Below are 25,879 nucleotides of genomic sequence, written 5' to 3' on the forward strand. Positions count from 1 at the left end.
GATAAATTTGCCATTCGTGATTCTGGGAAAGCTGACGATATACAGGTATAATGGCATCCATATTGGCTGTCGCAAAACTTTCTCAAAACCCTGAGAGGCAAATCCTCCAGTTATGCTGCATAAGAGTATGTCAAAGGTTATGATTCATATTAGTTTTTGTATAGCTATAATCTCCTAAAAATGACAGTCAGTTTCTAAATACTTTACATTATGTATCTAATACTGATCTTAAATGACATCCTGTGTTAACTTCCAGAGCTGCACTCATTATTCTGCTGGTCCAGTCCCTGTGTACATACATTACCTGTCCTGTACTGACCCGGGGTCACATCCTGTATTATGCGATCTAGCTGTACTGACTGTTTTTCAGCTTCAGAACTGAAATCATTCCTCTTTATTATTTTTTTTACCTTCACAGACTTTGCTCTGGTGATTTGCTTTTTGGATAGTGTATCTTTATTTCTAGCTCTCTACAGTTACCTGGTGTTGGGAAAAATATCTGCCCATGGGTTACAGAAACTCAGCTAGGCTGATAAAGTTGTCAAGGTACAAGCATACTGACTGTTTCCAATACTGATTGATATGTGTATGTATTATACATTGTATAGAAACTTCTCTTATGGTTTATAAGGAATGCCGCCTGCTTTCTGTAGGTTTCCTGCTAATGGAAATACTCCACACAATTCAGACATACGGTACTTTTTCCACCATGACTCTGGTCCTCTATATGGCAGAATATTTCTCTGCAGTGAAGTGTGGGCATTGGTCTTTGCCCATAGTGCATAGAAGCGGTCGGACCTAAAGTGCCTAAAGTCTATATACTGGATTGGTGAAGGGCGGACAGGGTTAGGAATTCTTTATTCTGAGGACATACAGATCATGAATTTAACTGCACTCCTTACCATGTATTAACATTTTGCACTGCAATCAAATCCAATATGATATCTATTTTGTAGATGTTTCATTTCTTCAGCCTGTTGCCTTCTCCTTGGGTGTTCTTAGCCATCAGCCGATATATTAAGCTTGTCACTCTGCTAGAGCAGGGACAGTGAAAATATCAATATCCTAAAAATAACCCCTTACTGAAGTGTGATGTTACACTAACCCCAGGCCGAACTCAGGAGGAGGGGGATGATTCTGAGTCCTATGACCTGACTGCTGCCAGTTGACCCCTGTCGTGTCTGTCAGTCCCTCTTCCCTCTTTAAGAATCATTTTTTTCTGTCCTAGAACATGGTATAAAAACATTATCACCTTGTAAAGTGAATTGTCTCTCATAGCAGCAATTCTAGAAAGATTTACAAGGACTTATTTTGAAAAATGGCGACACCCACTGAAATTGCTATGGTTTGTGTTTTGAGGCTACATTGTTATTTCCTCTTAGTTAAAAGAACATGTCTAGCTCATTGGTTAGGTATAATAATAATACATTTTATTTATATAGCGCCAACATATTCCGCAGCACTGTACAATTTGTAGGGTTCAAGTACAGACAAAAAGACACATTACAAAGAAATAGTCACTTCACACAATGTGACTGAGGGCCCTGCTCTCAGGAGCTTACAATCGATGAGGTAGAGGGGGTGACACAAGAGGTAGTAGGGGCGACATTAGACAATTTTGTTATAGAAGTTACTGTCATTACACAAACATAAAACTATGAGCTGTCACCAGTTGTGTCCTTTAACATGTGGATGGTGCCTGGACATATAAAGTTAGCCTGAAACTGCATTATATCGTGGGGTAATGTGGGAGCATGAACAGAGGAGGGTTCATTTTAGGGATTTTAATTACGGAACGAAAGGGTTTGCATTAGGAATTGTGATAGGCCTGTCTGAAAAGATCAACAACAAAAGCAAACAAAAGCTTGGATAAAGCTGAAAACCCAATTGCTGATAAGGAAAAATTGTCAAAAGACAGGATCACCATAAAAATATTGTATTTATTAATAATCAAATATAAAAAAAAAACACCAAAATTGAAGCTCATATAGATATCAAAAATACTGACTAAATATAGGAGGACCAACACACCACAAAATACGGTGAGTGGCAGGCAACAATGAACAGTAAAATATAAACATGCAAAAGTGTAACAAAGTGTATAAAACAATAATATTATAATAATGTGTCAGCTAGCTGAAAAGTATATGCACAAAAAAAATATAAATAAATATAGTAGCAATACCCCTAAATAGAGATAGAACTCAGTGTAGGTGCATAAGGGAATACACACATGTAGCCATATACACAAGTGAAAGCATGGTAGCTAAACAATGAAGCGAGTGCAAGGCTGAAAAGACATTACAAGTAAGGCATGATGCAAAGATTAACAAATGAAAAACTTTGAACACAATATATTGCAAAAATAATAATGAATATGCCTACCAAAGACCGGAACGCCCGACGCGCATTTCACCACGGATGGCTTCATCAGGGGATGGCTTCTGTCCCCTGACGAAGCCATCCGTGGTGAAACGCGCGGACACCGACGGTAGTGTGAACGCTCCCTTAATCTGATTGTCCAGGATAGAGCATTCCAGAGAAGTGGTGCAACATGTGAGAAGTTGTATACTAGCGTGGGAGGTTCTGATAATAGAGAATATTAGTCTTAGGTCATTGAGTGAACGGAGAGCATGGGTTGGGCGATAGACAGAGATGAGGGAGGAAATGTAGGGAAGTGCAGTATTATGGAGAGCCTTTTGGATGAGGGTGATAAGTTTATATTGTATTTTGTAATGAATAGGCAGCCAACGTAGTGACTGGCACAGACGGGTATGAGAGCGGGTTTAAAGTAATCACCAAATGGACAACCCCTGTGCCATATCCCATTTCCCTAGCCTAGTGTTAGATATGACAATGGAAAAGAATCCCTTTTAGCATTGTTTTAAAGCAGCACACTATGTAGTCCCATGTAAAACCCATATTATACAAATAATATTACCATGGCATGAGCCAAATGACACTCTGCCCTGCTACATGCTCATTGTTTAGTGAGTACGCACAAGAATCAGCACACACATTACAAAGTGGTGTAAGTCGTCTTTAAGAGTTTGCTCATCGTATTCCACTACCTTATTATCTACTTTTGCTTGGTCTCATCTCTGAATATCCCGTTCTTTCCTCTGGGGACCTGTGTCCATTCCTGGGGTGAATTAATAAGGGCATGATGTACTGGCGCGGCATTCTCTGCCCGCTGGTTATATGCAGCTTATAGTAATTACTAGTGTGGAGTCAGCGGCCAGGTTGCACTTGGGTATAGCTTTCAGCCCTCTCTTGACTATAAACCACTTTGTGAAAATTGAGCAATTACTGATTTGTAGATAATTTCCTGCGTTTCTGTCACTTCCTGTTCTAATTTGTCGTCTTTATAAGGGGAATCTTACAAACTGGTACCCCATGGGGAACCTCAGGCTTGGTAAATGCTGTATAATTCATGACCCAGTAGGGCACAGTACTGTTGGTATGAGATATTTGTGGAGTCGCAGATAAATGTTTGTATTTATGCAATATAATTAACCAATTAATTGTCTTGTAATAAGTTTAAAGGGAACACCACAGCTTTCTTTTTCTATTTACTGTGTAGGTGAGAATAATTTTTTTTCTCCCTGCTATCAGCCATCTCTGGAGAGAGTGAATACTGTATTTTTTAATGGCATGCTGCCCAAAGTAATCCACACCCCTGGAGATCACTACTTTATGTCCTGTATGCTCCGTGCTGAGAAGTGCTGGAAATATTTACTGTGAAATCCCATTAAGACCAAGCCCACATCTGCAGTGTAGACCCCGCTGGGAACCTGTCACAGATTCTGTGAATAAATAGCACAGCATGCAATACTATTTTGTTCAGCAAAATGATGAACTCCATGACAGAATGCCAATGGACTTCTATTATAGTCAGTGGGGTCCATCAGGTGCCATTGACCTCTATCGTATAACTGATCATTAAAACAAAAAAAAGTAAAGGAGAGCGCAGTGGATTTGTGAGTCCATCCTAATATGTTATACAATAATGTCTGATACTCTGCCTCTTATATCTGTCACATGAATGCTTTAGGAAATTCATCTGATGGGCGCTCAGCTGTTAGTCACATAATTGACAGCAAGGTAGAGCAAAACTGGTCTGTTTCCTAGGACTACCAGAGGAATTCTTATTACAGCGTCTGATAGAATTGGATCTAAAACATGATGAAATGACAAAAACTAGTACAAAAAGAGTAAAAGATTTAAAAAACCTACTTTTTTTTTTTTTTTTTTTAAAGGGCTTGTTCAGGCAAAAATGGACACCAAAATTATTTTTTAAATCTGCAGGGGGTAGTTAAAAAAAAATAAAATAAAATAAAAATCATACTCTCCTTTCCCCCGATGTCATCTAGTGTGGTCCTATCCTCCTAGTCCGTTATGTTTAGGCGGAGAAGACACCGGAACAGGAGGACCGGACCAACCTGGGGGAGAACACCATGGACAGGTGAGTGTGGGGTTTTTTTTGTTTTGTTTTTTATTTATTTTCAAAATATTTTTTCCCAGACAACCTCTTTAAGTTTTAACTGTAAATTATTAGTAAAAAGTGGGCTTTAACTCATCCAATCTCATATCAATGGACTCTTCATTCTGTTTGTTCTTTACTTTAGAGACTTTAAGAAACCATTTACCCATCTTGTCCTGCTTAATATGAACTGAAACATGAAGCCCTAATAGAGGGCATGGTGTTAAGGTGAAGCCATTAATCTACAGTGTTTCATGGGTCACGTTGCAGTGACATTCCTTTATTTCACCACTGCGGAGCATGCTACAGAATCTGCTTGCTCAGAAAAATGAGGAAATCTTAGCATTCATAGATTCTGGGCTGCTGAAGGAAATGGGATATTTGTAACGGATTGTATTTGCGTAGTGAGATGGATAGTGTTGCATATTTATATTCCTCCCTAGCTCACTTAAAATGTTGTTACACATCTGTTCTACACCCCTGAATGACAATGGAGAGACCTGTTAGTCAATCCAAACCTGGTGGAGAAAAGTCAGGGAGATGACCAGCAGACTTCTCCTTGTGTTTTCTCTAAAACACCGCAGTTTGAGATAAACTATGCCGTAATTTACAGCTTTTAATGCCACAAAACAAACATCTAATATCCACAATAATTTGTACCTTTCACTCTCCCCACCACTTTTGCCTAGTCCTAGTGAGTTGTTTTAAAGGGAGTCTGTTACCAGGACACTCAGTATTAAAGTAGCTAGAGTTCTGTGCAGGAGAGCATAGATAGATGCAGAAGGAGCCATTATATAAATATTGTGGCTCGAGTACAGTGAAGTGTGGTTGCGCATCAGGATTTCAAACCTGACTACAGAACCCTTGGAGGTTTTGACATGGAAGATTTATCATTAATAACATCAGAAAATGGTGAAAAATGTAGCACCGACCCATGCCTGCTCATAAAACCTTCTTTTTTTATCCTCTTTGAGCCCCCTGTTGGCAGAATCTGTCATTTTCATATTCTCTCTCATTATGAAACTGTCCAACACCCAAAGTATCTTCTTAAAATCGTATTTTATCCAACAACAAAGCAATTATGTCCTGTAAATCCTCCTGCTGACAGGAGATGTGTATCACTCCGACCACACGGAAGAGGTGTGAATTTTATGACATTCAATTAGACCAGCGACCTCTCTCCGCTGTGCTGCACGTTTTTTTAATAGTGTTCGTAAGTGAGGTTGTGCTATCCTGCCCATCAAATCCCACATCATTATATCCTCTTGCTACATATTCATGGCAAAAAAATTCACAAAATCTGTTTCGAATGAATTTTGCAGTCTAAGTGAATATCCACTATCCTCTGCATAGACCGAAATTTGCGGCTACAGCCATGTATACAGTAATTGGTATGCAGAAACTATGCCTACTGATTTTCCATAGATAATTTACGTATCTGTGGGAGGAGCATATTAGCTAAACAAACATTCCAGTGAAAACACCCTTCCCATCTCTGCACCTCTCACATGATTTTCCTTAACCTCTTCCTGACATCTTTTATAATAGTACGAGCTATGTTGGTCTTTACATATGGGGCCCATTCACAAGCAGAATGGACGTCCATCAGTAATGATCACTTACGATGGGTTCACATCTGTGCCCAGTCTCCAGTTTAGCAAATCCGACTGGTTTCCGTCTTTTGCCCTGCGAAACTGGACAGGGGACAGAAACCCGGCGGTCAGTTTTCAAATCCATTTACTTTTATAACAGCCCTGTACATGGAGTCATTAAAAAGTAGTCTAAAAAAGGCTGTCAATAAGGTAACTAAAATAATTTTTGTATTTTTCAAAATTTTCTGAAAAATACAAAAGCTAGCGCTCTGTGCCATGTCTCCTTGCATGGAGGACAGTTCAAATATACTTCTCTCTGTATTCTCCTAAATAAAGAACTAAGCTTAAGACTAGGGAACACAATGTGAAATTAGTTTGGAGGGGGAGATCAGAAGCCGTGTCAGGAGAAGACCTTATATTATTCCATTTTATCTTAGGCTAGCAATGTTTTATTCCAGGAATGCTTAAATTCACTTACTGGGAATTCACTTACATCTGCTGGAAATTTGTTCAAAGCTTCAGCTTCACTTTTAGTGAAAGAATATTTTCTGTTCTGCTGTCAATCTTCTATGTTTCTATGTAAATAGTTTTAGAGTCTGTAAGTACAGACCTATGAAAAAGTTTGGGCACCCCTATTAATCTTAATCATTTTTAGTTCTAAATATTTTGGTGTTTGCAGCAGCCATTTCAGTTTGATATATCTAATAACTGATGGACACAATAATATTTCAGGATTGAAATGAGGTTTATTGTGCAATATGAAAATGTGCAATATGCATTAAACGAAAATTTGCCCGGTGCAAAAGTATGGGCACCTCAGCAGAAAAGTGACATTAATATTTAGTAGATCCTCCTTTTGCAACGATAACAGCCTCTAGTCGCTTCCTGTAGCTTTTAATCAGTTCCTGGATCTTGGATGAAGGTATTTTGGACCATTCCTCTTTACAAAACAATTCAAGTTCAGTTAAGTTTGATGGTCACCGAGCATGGACAGCCTGCTCTCAAATGATCTGAAAAGAAAGATTGTTCAACATAGTTGTTCAGGGGAAGGATACAAAAAGTTGTCTCAGAGATTTAACCTGTCAGTTTCCACTGTGAGGACCATAGTAAGGAAATGGAAGACCACAGGGACAGTTCTTGTTAAGCCCAGAAGTGGCAGGCCAAGAAAAATATCAGAAAGGCAGAGAAGAAGAATGGTGAGAACAGTCAAGGACAATCCACAGACCACCTCCAAAGAGCTGCAGCATCATCTTGCTGCAGATGGTGTCACTGTGCATCGGTCAACAATACAGCGCACTTTGCACAAGGAGAAGCTGTATGGGAGAGTGATGAGAAAGAAGCCATTTCTGCAAGCACGCCACAAACAGAGTCGCCTGAGGTATGCAAAAGCACATTTGGACAAGCCAGCTTCATTTTGGAAGAAGGTCCTGTGGACTGATTGAGTTGTTTGGTCATACAAAAAGACGTTATGCATGGCGTCCAAAAAGAAACAGCATTCCAAGAAAAACACATGCTACCCACTGTAAAATTTGGTGGAGGTTCCATCATGCTTTGGGGCTGTGTGGCCAATGCCGGCACTGGGAATCTTGTTAAAGTTGAGGGTCGCATGGATTTCACTCAGTATCAGCAGATTCTTGAGAATAATGTTCAAGAATCAGTGACGATGTTGAAGTTACGCCGGGGATGGATATTTCAGCAAGACAATGATCCAAAACACCGCTCCAAATCGACTCGGGCATTCATGCAGAGGAACAATTACAATGTTCTAGAATGGCCATCCTAGTCCCCAGATCTGAATATCATTGAACATCTTTGGGATGATTTGAAGCGGGCTGTCCATGCTCGGCGACCATCAAACTTAACTGAACTTGAATTGTTTTGTAAAGAGGAATGATCCAAAATACCTTCATCCAGGAACTGATTAAAAGCTACAGGAAGCGACTAAAGGCAAAAGGAGGATCTACTAAATATTAATGTCACTTTTCTGTTGAGGTGCCCATACTTTTGCACTGGTCAAATTTTGGTTTAATGCATATTGCACATTTTGTGTTAGTACAATAAACCTCATTTCAATCCTGAAATATTACTGTGTCCATCAGTTATTAGATATAGCAAACTGAAATGGCTGTTGCAAACACCAAAATATTTAGAACTAAAAATGATTAAGCTGCCTTATTTGTATAAAGTGATTTTCTCCAAATCTATAGAAATAACATTTACACCCCCAAATGCCCATATGATCAGCTAAATATTGCTGCTTCCCGTACTATACAGAGCACATAGCTGTGTTGTGAAGTCAATGGGAGATGAGCAACAGTGGCTGCGCCTGGCCACTATATAGGGCACTGAGCCCAATGCCTTCTGGCTCCATGCGTTATAGAAGCAGCCCTGTATAGCTGATCTGTGTTATGGGCCAACCAGTTGGTGCCACAACGATCAATTATTTTATGGTTTGTCCTAAGGATAAGCTGAATTAAAATAATTTCTTCTTTAAATGGGACCTGTGACAATGAAAGTACAGTCCAGTCTGCAGGCAGCATGCTATAGAGCATTAGAAGCTGAGCATATTGATATATAGTTCTGTTAGAAACATTTTAGTATAACTTATTCATATGAAATCATTGCTCATTCTGGAGTTAGTTGTCATGTGGGTGGTCCTAGGTGATTGGCGCCTTTCTTCGTAGTGTCCACTGAACTAATAATCTTAGAAAGACATTGACATTATTTTATATTAGACATTATTTTAGCAGTGCATTGCGCCTCTTCTGAACTTAAGAACTTCAACATTTTGTTGTGGCATTCATAGGTTTCAGAGGAGCCAGGCTATGTCAAGAAGACAGTCCACCAGACACCATTACTCCATTTCCAGCAGTTTGAACTGCTGACATTTGACCGGAAGAGTTACTCTATTCATGGTGCTTATGGCTAATTCTGATCCTGCCATCAGCATGATGCAACAGAAATCGGGATTCATCTGACCAGGAGATGTTTTTCCACTGCTCACTGAACCATATTTGGCCAGGGGAGTTTTGCTTTTCTCTTTCCATTAGACAGCAATGGCACCAGAACTGGTCATCTGCTGTTTACAGCCCAACCGTGCTAAGGAAGGATGTGATGTGCGTTCAGACATGTCAGTTATATTCATCTGCAATTTGTTTGACTGCATCATCTGTGTCTATCAGAATGATTCTTGACCTTCTCCTCCGCCTCCTCCTGACCCCTTATGTCCATGAGTTGTTTACCTCTCCAGGATCTCTTTTTGCTTATTATTCTTCCTTGATAATACTTTGCTTTGCATTCTCTCAAGACCGTTGCATGATAAAATCACTCAAGTTCTGTAGTTTATAAAATATTGGCTCAGCTAGCCAATCCCTTATGATCATCCCGTGTTCCAAGTCACTTGGGTTACTCAATCTTCCAGCTTTAATGTGGAACTGAAGCTGACCCTCCAAAATTTGCTCACTTCTTGTTGCCCTCTGGTCACTTGTTTAAGTTTAAGAGTGGTCCTTATTTGTCAGATTTGATTACAAAAGCCAAAAGAGCTCTGCTATAATTTGGAATTGTCTCCCAGTGTTACCCATTTATCCATAATCAATGTCTTTAGCGCTTGCCTGTGTCACAACTGTTTGTAGGCAAATCAGGTCCCACCCCCAGTGCACTTGCAGACTGATTTGAGTATCCATAAAAAGCATATCTCTGCATTGCTTCTTCAGTTTTGATCACATGATCCTATTAAAGGTCCCTACATGGCACTATTAACGGTTTAGGAGACATTTTAAATCTTAAAACTTACATCCAGACTTACATATAATAGCTAAAAAAAAATATCAGAACTAGTAGAATAGTAACGTCTAAACAGTTGCATATAACAGCTTAAATACAATTTATAATGGAGGAGTTGTGTACGGTGCGTAGGCTTAGTTCATAGCACTCACAATTCAAAACTTAACCAAAAAGAGCAGAGTTATGAGTGCAGCTCTGGATGTGACTGGGGTGTAAGATGTGATTATATCTGCAGGCATTTACAAGGCTCCTCCTTTGGAGTGTAAAACAATGTTCAGGAGTGGAGCTACGAGGTAACCTGTTCATCTTTGAGAAACCGCTATAATCCTTCAGGACACATGGTGATAGTACTCGGTGCAGTGGAGAATCGCGGGCGCCTTCTATACCTTGTTGAATTAGTTCCAGGCTTTTTCCCGTCGTCTAATTTGACTGTCAAGCTGGGCACAGAGTCAAGTTTACTTTAAGCCGTCAGATGTTTGTTGCTAGGAAGCCTGTCTGCGATTTGTGCAGAAATTAAAAAGGCAATTAAAATATTAATAGAAAGGCTTTAATTCCTTCACAGCTAATGAAGCGCTGCATTTTTATTAGGCAAGCATCTCCGTGAAAGAATATTAATTTACTCCTAGCAGCGAGTACAGATTTTCGGTACAAATTGAAACAGAAATGTTCTTTACGTTATTGCTGGAAGGAAATAGCTTCAGGTTATTTGGTATTTATGCTGTTGAAATCTGCATGTCCTTTAGATAAATTTCATTTAATGTTTGCTGTATATAGTGCTGAAACACTTCACATCCTCCGCTGCATCCAGGATTGCTCTGTTCTCTGGTTTCCTTCTTAGGCCTGGTTCACATCTGCGTTCGGTATTCCGTTTGGGGAGTCCACTAGGGAACCCCCCCCCCCAACGGAATACCGAACGCATTTAGGATATGTTGACGCAGAAATTTAGCCTGTTGAGGCTAGCCGTGCGGAAAATGTGAACTTAACCTTAAAAGCAGTGAGCGATGAAAGCACACGGACCCCATAGACTGTATTGGGGTCCGTGTGTTTTCCGCACAAGTCATACGGAGAGAAAAGTACTTCAAGCACTACTTTTTTCTCTGCATCACTTATGCGGACACTGTGATGAAAACACACGGACCCCAGTACAGTCTATGGGGTCTGTGTGCTTTCATTGCTCACCGCTTAAGGGGGGTCCCCCAGCAGACTGCCCCAAATGGAAAACCGAACGCAGATGTGAACCAGGCCTTAGAATAATTCAATAATGTTACATGAGGGTTGTTTTTCTTTGTTTACTGAACACTTTTTAAGTTACATTCACTATGTATATCTGTGGTAGAAGTTCTGTTAAGAGCCACTATGAACTCCACTTTTTCATCTAGTAAAATGACGAACACCACTGCAAAACCTGTGGACACCTTTATAGTGTTTGGGATCTGTCCAGCTTTATTGGTGTCCATTATGATATGAATCTTTTCCCGACTGTCGCACATGTGACTCTAGCCTTATACCTTAGTCAGATCCTTTCACAGCTTTCACTACATCTTTGAGAATGCGCTACAGTAAAGTACAGTTACTAAACTAGCGCCAATATCTGTGACATATTACGTTGCGTCCTTTTTGTGTTCTCTGTTTACAGATACCATCAGTGGCACCTTTGTCACTATAATCTCACCTATCACTTGTACCTCCTGCTGGTTTGGTATCTGTACAAAGCATATTTTGTTGTGTTGCTTTGTACAGGACGTAAACATATATGCAAGGAAGGCAACTGATGGTTATAAATAGAAATCTTATGAGAAAAGGAGCAGAAATCAGTATGGGAGCTAAAATTACAGAACTGAGCTAGGAAGTCACTTGTTTGACATGGAGGTGGAGCCATGATGTTTGTGTTTCCAAGGGCAACCAGCAGAATTCTGATTGCAGCTCTGGGTGAATGAGGAAAAAAAATAGAAACCAAAAATACCAACTGTTTGCAGGTTATATATGGATTACGTAGATGCTGGTGTCAGCAGTGCGGTTAATAATGCAGTCTTATTACAGGGCGTTTAGGTTGTCTCCTGTCACCTATTTCATTATCCTCTTCTCATTTCAGGCTCTGTTTATGAACCCCTAAAAAGCAGCGATCTCCCTCGGCCAGACAATGAAAGTCTGTGGGACAAACTAGACAGATACTACAGAATTGGTGAGTTTTTATGCCTATCAATTAGATTCACAATGAAATACCTTTAGTTTGATAGAATACAGAAATTCTCATAATCTGGAACAGATTTGCATTGTACTGCGCAGTTAAAGGATGGAAGAAATGGGGGAAAGTGATAGAGACAGACTTTGGGTTCATGTTTTATATTGGACTTTTTGTTTTCAAGAACATTTTTAAACCTTCCCATAATCTGCAAGATCTGATAATCTGGTATGAATTGAATGGCGCTGTTTTCAGGAAAAAATAAATTCACATGGATCACCATTGGGTCCATCACCTGACGACTGATCATGTTGTGAAGCTGGGATCACTTGATCATGTGGTGGGATGGGTGTTCTTAAAGATGTAGTACTAGAGAAATGTATCTAGAACAACTTTCCCATTATAAGACACAAAAATATGCTCTGGGGGGAAAAAAAATTGAGTGTCTCTTTACTACATTTTGTCACAGCGTAATACCTGACTGTAAATCTGGACGATTTGAGGGGTTCCATAGGAGCAAGTAACAGCTCTTTGTTAAAAAGTTTTGAGGGAATGATGAAATGGAGCTGAGGACATTTGTGACTTTGGAGAAGGCGATCTGTCAGAGCACATCTGACGGCATATGGCACTTAAGTGCTACAGCCTCTCATTTTCTTCTGAACACTGAAATTGCCTTTTTATCCTTCGGGTCAGTGCGTTCTGCAGTCACATCGCTCATCGGTGGTCACATTAAATAAATGCATGATTACTATCCCTGCGTAGTTCTGGCTCTCTGCTGAACGCCGCGCACAACAAATCATTCCTACAAATAAAAATGCATCTTGAAGTGTAATTTCACCTCCTGGTTACTGATGGAATCTGAGGGCAGGCAGTGGCACTCGTGTGTATTACTCTCGTGTGTAAGATGTAATGCTGACCGTAGTGATTGACAGATGATTCTCTGGGTAAAATTTAAAGAACCAGTCCAATTTTGGGCAAATTGGCTTTAAAGGGGTTTTCCAGGCAAAAATCATTTTTTTTTTCAAAAAAGATCAGTTAGTGCGATGGATGGTTTAATAGGTGCACCCAAATACCTTTAGCAGTGTTTTGAGTGATTTCTGGGTTTCCCTGAGAGCACCTAGCATCTTCTGCATTTGTTTAGTGGTGTAGCTTCCTGCTGCTTCAGCTGAAACAATGCATTCTGCTAGTTGTAGGCTCTTACACTGCCTCCCTCTCACTCCTCCCCCCTCCTTCTCTAACACCCCCTCCCTGTCTCTCTAGCTATTCCTCCCACTGCCACCCTCTATTATACTTTACCTGTCTTCTTGTTGTCTTCCATCTATGGGGAACGGCTCTTCCTCTTATTTGCCTGCAAGCATGCAGCACTGTGCCGTAGTCTTCAATACATCTCTATTGCTCTTGCGCAATAGGGATGTAGTGTCTATTTCAATGCTAAACCAGGACTCTGGTTCTATTGCATGTGCGCGTGCCGATGTCAAGGAAGAAGGAGGAGCCACTCTCCGAAGAAGGAAGCCTAGACAGGAAGAAGATAGGTAAGTATGATGGGGGAGGGGGGTACTAGTGACGATCCGTTTCCCGGTAATTGGGAAAGAGATTGTCCCCAGATAATCAGAAAATATGGGTAAATATACATTTTTGGTTAACTATTTAATTTAGAAATTAGGCGGAAGGAGGGTGTTTAGATTAGTGGAGGGTTTTATAGTTATCCACGGACATTTTAATGGCCTATGCATAGAACAGATTGGGGGTGGTTGGTCTGACATCCAACACCCCACCAATTATCTGTTAACTGCACCTTGCCCAGGTCTATGTAAGGTGTAGTATCTGTGATCCGGACTACTACCAATCTGCTATTGAAGAACTATGCTAAGGATCACTTTTGTCACTGGATAATGAATAATTCGGTGACTTACTAATAAAATTTGTGTTTTACTTTGTCGCTATTTAAAGCTTTCTACATGCTGTGCATGGCTAAAAGAACTAACCTTTTGATACTGGCAAAGACTTGTATGGCTATGTAGGTAATTGCTATCACTCTAAACTCTGGTACAGGAAAGAAATGTGTTCAGCTCAGAGGATTCTATAGATTGTAACAAAACCTTCAACTGTGATAAATATTAGGCATCTGGGCCTAATCGGCAGCAGAAAGCCGCAACGGAATGCAAATTTAGGGTCATTGGCATTATGTCATGGCTATACCGAGGCCAACACAACAGGAGTTTCTTTTCATGTTCCGCCGTGTGAACATACCCTTATACAACCTAGACCGCCTAAATAACTGTGATATGTATTATACATTTCTACAGCAGCTGAGGTATAAATTGTGAGGTTATGCAGCAGCTGAGGTATGTATTGTGATGATTTGTTGCAGCCGAGGTGTGTATTATGAGTTGGGTTGAGCGATCAGGATCGCAAATGTTCGGATTCCGATCGGCGCTCGAGTAAATTTCATGATCCCGATCTTTTCCGGCAGGATCGAGGTTGGAGGTTATTTCCCACAATGCTTGGCTACTGGCCAATCACTGTGGGAAAAGCTATAGTATCAGATGAGCGAGTACTATTCGAAACTCCCATTTCGAATAGCATGCACCCATAGGAATGAATGGAAGCGGCTGGCACGCAGACTTTGCCGGCGTCCGGCCGCTTAACCCCCTGCTTGCCGGCTGTGTCCATTCATTCCTATGGATTTACCGCAGCCTGCCACTCTTCTGCTTCGTCCCTGTTTTACCATATACTCAGCTCTGCTATATCTGAGATGTAGCAGAGTCCAGTATATGGCACAGCAGGGAGGAAACAGAAGAGTACATAGTATCTATCTACTCGCGAACTTCGCTCAACTTACCTGCACAGATCTGCTGACGCTCCTCGACATGCCTTCAGAGCACCCTGCGCATCCCCGCCTCTCTAAACTAGTGTTAGAGATGCTGGGAGAAGGTGGGGCTTGTGGCTTAGGAGAGTGTGGGCGGATACTGGGAGGGGAGACGTGAGTGCATCACTCACGTCTCCCCGCCCACACTCTCCTAAGCCACAACAAGCCCCACCTACTCCCATCATCTCTAACACTAGTCTAGGGAGGTGGGGGCGCGCACAGCACTCTGAAGGCATGTCAATGAGAGAGGACCGGACCGAAAAGAACGGGGTGAAGCAGCGGATCTCTGCAGGTAAGCAGACACCAATTTTTGGACTACATGCTGTATAGTGAATAGGATTGTTGTTAAGATCCGATCTTCGATTATTAAAAAAAACAAAAAAACATTGACTTGCATTGGGATTGGGATCGGGTTCAAATGGAAAATGATCGGAAATTGGATTTTAAAAACGATCCTGAAATTTCAAGATTGGCTCAACCCTAATTATGATGTTCTATAGCAGCTGAGGCTTCGCATCTGTGCTTGGGTTTCTATTTGGGGCGCCTGCTTGGGGACCCCCCCGAATGGAAACCTCATCTACATAAAAAAAAGTAGTCCTGCTGCTTGTAGGACTTTTCTCTCTGCATTTTTCATGTGGAGAGGGGAATGGAATGGCCTGAACGCAAATGTGTACCGGGCCTAGGTATGTATTGCCATGTTTTTTGCAGCTGAGGTGTGTATTCTGAGGTTCTATAGCAGCTGAGGTATGTATTGTGCTGTTTTATAGCAGCCAAGGGGTATAGTCTGAGATCTGTTTATTATGAGTTTCTGCAGCAGCTGAGGAACATTTTTGTTTAATGCTCACTGCAGCTGCGGAAGAGTTGCATAGTATTATGGTTGGCATGGGAAAAAGCAACTTCCTGCAAATGGTGATGTGTGATAGGTCAGCTAGAGATGAGCAGTCTTCAGGTTCTGCCTACAGAATGTGATGTTAATACAGAAATTATTTAGACATATGTACTGTAGAATTCCACCCACATGTATTATACAATGTTTAATACAGTTGTACAGAATTGGTACATAGCATCTTTCTTTCAAAAACTCTGCAGCAGCTGTTTACTGCTGTGTGTGCCGCAGTGCCACACACAATGAATGGGCAGATGGCCTCTTTTGAAAGAAGCAGCCATGTTTTTCAAAACCTGAACAACCCAAGAGGTTCTCCTCCATTTTTTTTTTGTTTTTTTCTTTTTATAATGCAAACGTGTTGTTAATAAAGTATAGTGTACAGATTTGTGTTTGTCTTGTGTCAGGATCTGGGGTTACTAGGTCATTGGCATAGACACAGACTCCAAAATGTAGATTTTTATTCACTCCAATAGAACGCGGTACATACAGCAGCAAAGTAAAATACAAAATAAACACCTGCCCATCTGGGCTCTAACTAAACAAAAGTTGGTGGCTTCACCTATATTAGACACCAGTTCAAACGGTCAGGAACAGCTGAGTTAGTAACAACCTCCTAGGTGGCTTTCCAGCCAAGCTCTGACCATGTCTGCTAGGAGAGCAGACTTCTTATGCCTCGCTAATAAAGACATCCAGACACAGCTTGGATTGTGCAGGAGCGTCCACAAGGTGTGGACTTGAGGGAATGGGAATGACAAGTCCCACTACCAGCCTACCTGTCATTCCCTAAAAATCCAGCCCAGTGCACAGCACTAAACAATGCTCAGCAAACCAAGTAGTTTATTGAAAAACAAACTTATCTGGATTTTCATCACCTCACCCATCTAAGCAATCTGGATGAGATGTACACCCCCTCCAGAATTATCTCAGCCAAAGGCTTACACTTGTTTTTACTTGTTATACAGTCATGTTGTGACTACCATCTTAGCTTCATCTTTTTCTCTGATATAGTTCCCTTAACACAGCCTACATTATGGCTCTGGCGTGCCAGAGGGCCAGAGCATGATCAGTCCGCTCCAAATTCCATCTAAGTAAATGACAGATCAGTCAGTCAGAACTTCTGCCCCTAACTCAAACTGCATAGTCTAAGTGTATTCCTGTATAAAGTAGCTTCAACTTTCTTGCTTGCCTTCTAATTTTGATACATGCTCCCTGTCAGCTCTTATAAGCAGGAGGCAGGGGAAAGTAGCATGAAGCAGCATCTCAGAGACTGACAAGGGAGATCCTGCCCTTCGCATATACTGATTGTTTATCTATGTTTATACCACCTGTAAGTGTGGTGAGATTATACAGTGCTGCATCTAAACATTTTGTTGGTTTACCTGTGATCTTGCTGCACCCTTGGTCCCTTAGATAAGAAGTGGGATCTTCAACAGTGCTCTATATAATGCTGGTGGATGGGGGCTTGGAGGGCATAAAATGGGGGGAAAAAAGGGCAGAACAGAGAATCTGTAGAATTCTGGCTCAACTAGCACTGCCATCAAACCCACAGAGGAGATGTCAATGAAAGAGCTTTGTAAGATCTATAACTCTGCTACTCAGGTTTTTACATTATTTAAGCACTGTACTGATAACTCCAAGTATGATATTGCAGTGGTTCCCTCTGCATTAAAATAGCAGATTACCAAATGGTTGTCATAGCCTGTTACTGAAGTAAGACCACCTATTGTGCCCTCTTTGTAGAACTGTACCAGTTAGGCAACAGTCATAATATACTACCATACAGAAATATTGTTAATATATGAGTGCGCATACTCCTATAATACCAAAAATAGTTTTTAAAACATTTAAAAAACCCTTTTAAAAAAAAATATTAAATAAAAAAGATGAAAAATCATGGGATTGCCATTTCTGTAATAAAAAACCCCTTTCTGTTCAGAGCCAAAAACAGTGTTTCAGATTCGCCCTATCTTCCAGAAATGAACAATGCAAAAGTACCTAAAATTTGGGCCAATTAAAATGTATACAATACAAGTTGTCACACAAAAATACAAGCCCTTGTATGGCTGTGCTAGTAAAAAAAAATAGTCTAATTAACTATTGTAATCCTTTATTGTATCCTTTCTAATTTAAGCTAAACCATGAGACTCCCAGTGATGTGTTATCAGGTTTACTGTGTTATTAATAACCAATTTATTCTCATCTACATTTAGCGGGTAAACCTCCAATCTGGCATTGCTTTTCCCAGTCTGTGGCAGTCTCCTGGTAAACAAAACTTTGTTGGCTGTTTAATAACCTGTCTTGTGGTTTGGATGTAATCAGTGCATATTGTGCGAGTCTCGGGGTTGGCGCTTTAGCTCATTTTGACAACTCATTATCGAGAATTATAAACTGCAATTAAGAACTAATTTGAAGAATGTTCAATCTTTTCCCACATTCACATGCCGGCCGCCATTTAAATCTATAATTGCCAGTTTATTATAATTGTGTTTAAGAGGAAGTGAACATATCATATATTCCTGGCGGGCTGGAGCAGTTATGACTTGTAGCTGGTCATAGCCACGTGTGACATGATGCTTGCCACTTTCATTTCCTAATGTTCCAATGTGATGGCTACAGCTCATACTCGCAGTTGTATATAGCCAGGCAACATGGCTAGAAAGCTTTATATGCTACTGGTCTAAAAAGTATTAAAATAAAATGTCATTTGACCAAGCTACAAATTCATTTTTATCATCCCTTTTTATAGGAATTGCTTCCATCTTGGCAATTTCTGCAAATTGTCTTGCCCTGGCAGTTGGAACTAGCAAGCAAACAATGAGACTAATGCAGTTCTCTGCTATTTCCATAGAGGTGAACCAGAGTTAAGGAATCTGAGTAGCACAGCTGAGCTACATTGTTTCCATAGCTCAATGGTTACAGAAAAGTTCATCATGGTCCACCTGTTTCCATAACAGGCAAGCAGTTATTCCAACCTTGGCAATGATTTGTTAATATGGGTATAATCCTTTAAGCACTCTGTGATGCTCCGAGATTATGCTCCTTCCACTATGTAACTGTCAGAGTGGTGACACATGGTGTATTGGATGTGGCAATGGCTGCATTCAGTCCCCAGGTCACTGATGCTTTCACTTACTCTGATAAATTTCAGTTGGATATCATTACTGCCCGTGCGCTTATTGTTACCACACAGCCAGTTATTAAATGATGCTGACATATAAGACTCAGCTATTCAGGAAGGCCTACAACTTCCAATAGCACTACTGTCACCACTCCACCATCTGTACAGTCTCCCCCCCCCCCCTCCTTCTGTCTCTATCCCCCTTCCCTCATACACTGTAAGCCCTCGCGGGCAGGGCCCTCTACCCCACTGTGCCAGTTGGTCACTGTTAGTATTATATCTACCTGTATATTCTGTGTACTGTATGTTACCCCCAAATGTAAAGCACCATGGAATTAATGGTGCTATATAAATAAACAATAATAATAATAAATAAAAACACATAACACTATAATCCATCTTTTTTGAAGGAGGGTCTATAAATTTGATCCTCTCCCCCTCATTCTTAGGCAATACAAATGGTTTTCTGCTTGTCTGTGAGGGACCAGAGTATGAGCAGTAATGACAGACTCATCGTACAGGGGAGGAAAGAAGGGACTTGATTCAGTATGATTCAGTCTAGAGCTAGCCTGCAGCAGCCCAGGAGGGCATAAAACGTGCTATAAAAAGTTTATTTTTCGTGCTACAAACATTGTAAACTACTTTACGACAACTCTACAGGACTTTATATGTGAAAATGATTAATAGGATAACCCCTTTAAGAATGTAATTGTTACTACAGTCTGAAGGCTGAATGTATCTTGTGCTGTGAGACAATGTGACAATGACACACACCTCATTAATGTCTGGAAATGACAGCACAGAAAGAACAAGATGTCAGCAGATCTCTATGATGAACCGATCGTGTACATGACGCCGCTTTACTCTACCTGTCAGGAACCTGATGTCTTAAATCAACCTTTTCAGCTTCTCGAGAGTCTGTGAGAAGGTTTGAAGGACGGAAACTTCAGAAATAATTACATTCATATAGCACATTAATTTGTTAATCAGCGAGATTGGGACAGACCTAATGAAAGCCGGCGAGATAGGATCATAATGAGGCTGTAATTACCGTGATTAACATTTATTTTTATCTGACACTCCAAATCCTGTTGACTTCTGACATAACATGGCCGACATTTCCCCAAGTGACATTTTATTTATCGTCCCTTTAATTTTAGCATATTAATTGCAGTCAAACTGTTCTGAAAGTTACTTTGTATTTGAAACAAGACGAGAAAAGAATAAGAAATGTCTGGGCTACAGTCTAGACCAGATCTGCAGCCTTCCCCTTCCATTATCTGAGATGATTTTCCGTCTTTGCAGTTGCTTACTGTTTTGGTGCGCACTCCATGCATTGACTTCTGTGCTTGTGCTCATTTGCTTGTGCTCATTTATAGAATATAAGCCGAACAGTCTGATCTGCAACATGAAACGGTGATGGAATTTACACTACGAGTCTATTCAGACTGTTTCTTGGCTGTGTGTTATCCAAGGAAAAATAGACTATGCACCTTTTCTTTTTTTTTTCTTCTATAATTCAGACATGATTTTTTTTTTTTTTTTTTAACAACACATCCGAGAATGGGCTCAGTTGTCTGAGTAGAGCCTAGCACTAGATAAAGCAACCTCATTCATTCTAGTCGTATGACTGACATATAAGGACGCTAGTTGCTGCATTCAGTGCTGTAACTTATAATGAGCAGTGCACCTTCCAAAGGCGTTTGACACTGTACCACATAAGGTTAGTATATGAAATGCGAATACTGGAACTTGGGGAGAATGTGAAACTGGGTTAACAACTAGCTCAAGGATAGAAAAAAGAAGCTGGCTATTAATGGTACATACTTGGTTTTTATCGGTCACCAGTGGAGTGCCACAGGGGGCAGTACTGGGTCTTCTTCTCTTAAATATTTTAGTAATGACCTGGTCGAGGGTTTACAGAGTGGATGTAGATACTAAGCTCTATAAAGTAGGTAACACAGACGATGATGATATTACAGAAGGATTTCAGGAAATGTGAAGCTTAGGCAGGGAAACGTGAAATGAATTTTAATGTGGATTAAAGAAAAGTTATGCACCTCGACCAAGGAAACAAGTTTTCCAGTTAAGTAAGTCTGGCTAAAAGCACAACTGCTAAAGATTTGGGGATATTGTTGGACCGAAAACTTCAGTAACCAATGTCAAGCAGCTTAAATTAAGACAAATAATATGAGTAATATACATGCTCATAATAAAGACATATTTTGACAAATCACTTGTCAGACCATATAATGAATACTGTGCACAATTTTGCTCCCCTCTATATAAGAAAGACCTACTGAACTAGTGCGAGTGCAGAAGAGGGCGACAAAGAAAACGAGAGAGACTGAGTTAATTGGTGTAGAAAAAGACATCAGGGTCACCTAAATACTACCGTATGTATAAAATAAATGAATAAACCGTACAGATATCTTTCCAACATTCTCTTAGCACCGAGGCTTGTAACTGTGATCGGGGTACATCCTCTGTCTGGAGAAGAAAAGGTTTTGCCGTAGTCGTAGGTAGGGCTTCTTGACATTAAGGGTCCATTCACACAGAGTTTTTTGGCGAGGAAAATATCCACTTCAGGAATTAGGATTTTTTTTTTTCCTCCAGCACAGTGTATTGACCTTGAAAAAACACTAGCGGTTTTTGCCAATCCCACATGGATTTTCCGCCTCCCATTAACTGCGTTGGTTTTTGCAGGCGGAATCCGTCTGAAGGAAGCTTTTTTTTTTACACTAGCTGGAAAAAAAAAAAAGCTAGTGGAACCCATAGAACTCTATGGGGAAGCATTTTTTCCACGTGGATTCTGACACGGATTCAGTGCCAAAATCCTCACAAAAAAACTCCATGTGAATGGATGCTAAAATGGGGAGACTATAACTCACTGCCAGAGGATGTAGTGATGGCTAATAACCTCTACAAGTCCAAGAGAGGCGTGGATTTCTTTCTAAACAGTAAAAAATCTCATAAGTTATGGGACCAAGATTTTTCAGATTGTTATATTTGAAGTCTTTAAAGGGGTATTCCCATAACCCTTGTTCACCAACCTGCAGGCTCTGTGCTCTGTTCACTTCCTGGTTTTCTCGGCACATTGGTGGGCGGGGTTTCACTTGATCTGCTATCTGCTATGTTTTCAGTCGGTAATGAGGGATTGGTTGTAAATGCATTACCACAGTATGAAGATGATGTAGCAGAGCTGGATTTGAGTCAGTTTGTAATACATACAGAGGTACCGGACTCCCTATCTCAGCCCTTATCAGCCAAATTCAATTAAACCGGCTGATAAGTGGAAGAGCAGGAGATAAAAATCTTGGAGCTCTCACCTCCCCTATCTGAGGAGCTTCGTTGTCTGTAGCAGAGACATATACAGCTTAGAGCTGCTGCCGAGCACTCAGCCCCTCCCTCCTCCCCTAAGAGCAGGCAGCTATGTCACTGAGGGACTGAGCAGATAAGCCAGTGGTCAGGGGCCCTTGGTAATAGAAACACGTGTAAACAATGAAGTGAATAAATTAAGATAGCGGCCAAACAAAGCAGTTTTGATAAAGCAATGTATTTAGAAAAAGTCTTAAATCCACATAAACTAGCAGTATACAGTGGGGCAAAAAAGTATTTAGTCAGTCACCAATAGTGCAAGTTCCACCACTTAAAAAGATGAGAGGCGTCTGTAATATACATCATTGGTAGACCTCAACTATGAGAGACAAAATGAGAAAACAAATCCAGAAAATCACATTGTCTGATTTTGTAAGAATTTATTTGCAAATTATGGTGGAAAATAAGTATTTGGTCAGTAATAAAATTTAATCTCAATACTTTGTTATATATCCTTTGTTGGCAATGACAGAGGTCAAAGTTTTCTGTAAGTCTTCACAAGGTTGGCACACACTGTTGTTGGTATGTTGGCCCATTCCTCCATGCAGATCTCCTCTAGAGCAGTGATGTTTTGGGGCTGTCGCTTGGCAACACGGACTTTCAACTCCCTCCAAAGGTTTTCTATAGGGTTGAGATCTGGAGACTGGCTAGGCCACTCCAGGACCTTGAAATGCTTCTTACAAAGCCACTCCTTCGTTGCCCTGGCGGTGTGCTTTGGATCATTGTCATGTTGAAAGACCCAGCCACGTTTCATCTTCAATGCCCTTTCTGATGGAAGGACATTTGCACTCAAAATCTCACGATACATGGCCCCATTCATTCTTTCATTTACCCAGATCAGTCGTCCTGGCCCCTTTGCAGAGAAACAGCCCCAAAGCATGATGTTTCCACCCCCATGCTTTACAGTAGGTATGGTGTTTGATGGATGCAACTCAGTATTCTTTTTCCTCCAAACACGAAAAGTTGTGTTTCTACCAAACAGTTCCAGTTTGGTTTCATCAGACCATAGGACATTCTCCCAATACTCTTCTGGATCATCCAAATGCTCTCTAGCAAACTTCAGACGGGCCCGGACATGTACTGGCTTAAGCAGTGGGACACGTCTGGCACTGCAGGATCTGAGTCCCTGGCGGTGTAGTGTGTTACTGATGGTAGGCTTTACATTGGTCCCAGCTCTCTGCAGTTCATTCACTAGGTCCCCCCCGCATGGTTCTGGGATTTTTGCTCACCGTTCTTGTGATCATTTTGACCCCACGGGGTGAGATTTTGGTGGAGCCCCAGATCGAGGGAGATTATCAGTGGTCTTGTATGTCTCCCATTTTCTAATTATTGCTCCCACAGTTGATTTCTTCAATCCAAGCTGGATGCCTATTGCAGATTCAGTCTTCCCAGCCTGGTGCAGGGCTACAATTTTGTTTCTGGTGTCCTTTGACAGGTCTTTGGTCTTCACCATAGTGGAGTTTGGAGTCTGACTGTTTGAGGGTGTGCACAGGTGTCTTTTTATACTGATAAGTTTAAACAGGTGCCATTACTACAGGTAATGAGTGGAGGAAAGAGGAGACTCTTAAAGAAGAAGTTACAGGTCTGTGAGAGCCAGAAATCTTGATTGTTTGTAGGTGACCAAATACTTATTTTCCACCATAATTTGCAAATAAATTCTTACAAAATCAGACAATGTGATTTTCTGGATTTGTTTTCTCATTTTGTCTCTCATAGTTGAGGTCTACCTATGATGTAAATTACAGATGCCTCTCATCTTTTTAAGTGGTGGAACTTGCACTATTGGTGACTGACTAAATACTTTTTTGCCCCACTGTAGATAGGATCCTTGCTATGGGACAACCCCTTTAAGGATCTTTCCTTACCCTAAAATGGGGCAATCAACATCTTCTGTGAGGGTTTTCTGCCTCCCTCATCACCATGAAAGGATTAGGTTGGACTTCTTTATCCAGCCTTATCAACGATGTTGTCTGTATTTCCATCACATGACTAGGTCAGATTTTTATTCATTAATGGTGAACAATGAAGGTTCTTAATGAATGCCAGGAAAGAAAAGATCTTGAAAAATGCAAGGAATTGATACAGAAAGAAAATTACAAAAAACTCAAATGACTTTTCATAATACGAAGAACAAAATGTACTTTCTGAAACCACTGTGTTTCTTTAAAATTGTTCCTAATATTTAGGTTCTTTCTTTAGCTTCAGCCATTTCATTCTTTGTAGATCTTGCACATTCACTGTGTACAGAAGGGCAGTTTGACAGGGCGCATTGTGCTCTCCAAGTGCTGATTCCTAAATTTTCCTGCTAATGTTCGCTCCTAATTCTGCAGTCTGTTTTACCTTGGCTTATTCGCACCTGCTACTTGTTTCCTTGCCTGTAAAATATCTTGTGTGATTTTTCTCTCTGTGGCACCGTCTGCACGTTTCTAAAGGAAACAGAACAGGGGCATATTAATACTCAAGGGGAAAGGGGGGTCCAGGACAGTGACAAACTGGCATTTTTGGAGAAAAAGCAATGACAAACTGACACACAGGGAATGTGTGGATCATCCTGAATCATGACTTACAATAAGAGGATAATTTATGGCTGTATATTCCCTTCCACCTGGTGACATTTCAGAACGGGTTGCAGGCCTTTGTGTCAGTCTTTCTCGCCCCGAGAGCGTGTAGAGACGGTGTTTTAAAGACAGAGCGGAATAATTAGTGCGTTCATGGCTGAGTAAGCGGGCACAAGCTCCCATGTCTGATGCCTGAAAGTTCTGCTGAGAGAATGTCTGCAGCCTGGTGGAAGCTTCAGTTCGGAGCTGCAGCCGCTTGGACAGAATACTAATTATGTGCGCGTCTGCCTCCGATAAATGAGCTGTGATAGCAATGAACTTTATAATACTCTATTAGCACAGCCAGCAGATCATGGAAACAAGGAAAGTTTTGCATCTCGTGTTAGTGCAGCACCTTTCTTCTTGTTGTCATGTAAATGAACCATCTTACCTAGAAAACATTGTTTTGCCCCCGAAAATCCTTGAGATGTCCTCATATGGCAAAGCCTTGGTTATACCTACATTTGAAAAAGCTGGGTAATAACCAAGATGGTTGCTTTTGCCGTGGACGCCAGCCAGCCTTTTCTGACAGTAGGATATGAATAATAACTATATAGACACAGCAATATGACATCTGAGAATGCGTGACTTTGCATCTAGGCAGACACTATATAGCTCTCAGCTTATTTAAGCGATGGCACAATGAATGGCTGAATACTTCTACATGGTGTCCTTGCTCCATTGTTACACAACATAATACATGTCTATTTGTGGGAATGGATGGCTGGTTTAATCTTTAATCAACAGGTTGTGTCTAATATTGTAATGAATGAGGCAGAGCTGCAGTACCCCACATAACCTAAAGACAGGTGTGATTGTGTTTCAAGGGATTCTCAGGAATTTAAAGCTGAGTTCACACAAATTTTTTTGGTCAGGAATCCGCCTCAAAATCAGCCTCCGAAAAAAGCCTCCCAATAGAACTCTTATGAGAAACCCATCCCAGAATGTAACCAGGACAGGTTACATGAAACTTAAGACCTGCAGGAGTGTG

General features: G+C 40.8%; 1 protein-coding gene across 4 annotated transcripts in view; it reads left to right on the top strand.

Annotated features, from left to right (window-relative positions):
* Positions 1–25,879, top strand: part of PHKB (phosphorylase kinase regulatory subunit beta) — a 148,079-nt gene that overhangs the window by 5,331 nt on the left and 116,869 nt on the right. For all 4 annotated transcript variants that reach the window (XM_075282098.1, XM_075282100.1, XM_075282097.1 and 1 more), the window contains one exon: positions 11,951–12,040. In XM_075282098.1, the coding sequence (XP_075138199.1) occupies positions 11,951–12,040 (90 nt within the window). The remainder of the gene's footprint in view (positions 1–11,950; positions 12,041–25,879) is intronic.

The sequence above is a fragment of the Leptodactylus fuscus genome, chromosome 7 (assembly GCF_031893055.1).
Source record: "Leptodactylus fuscus isolate aLepFus1 chromosome 7, aLepFus1.hap2, whole genome shotgun sequence".
Classification (NCBI taxonomy): Eukaryota; Metazoa; Chordata; class Amphibia; order Anura; family Leptodactylidae; genus Leptodactylus; species Leptodactylus fuscus.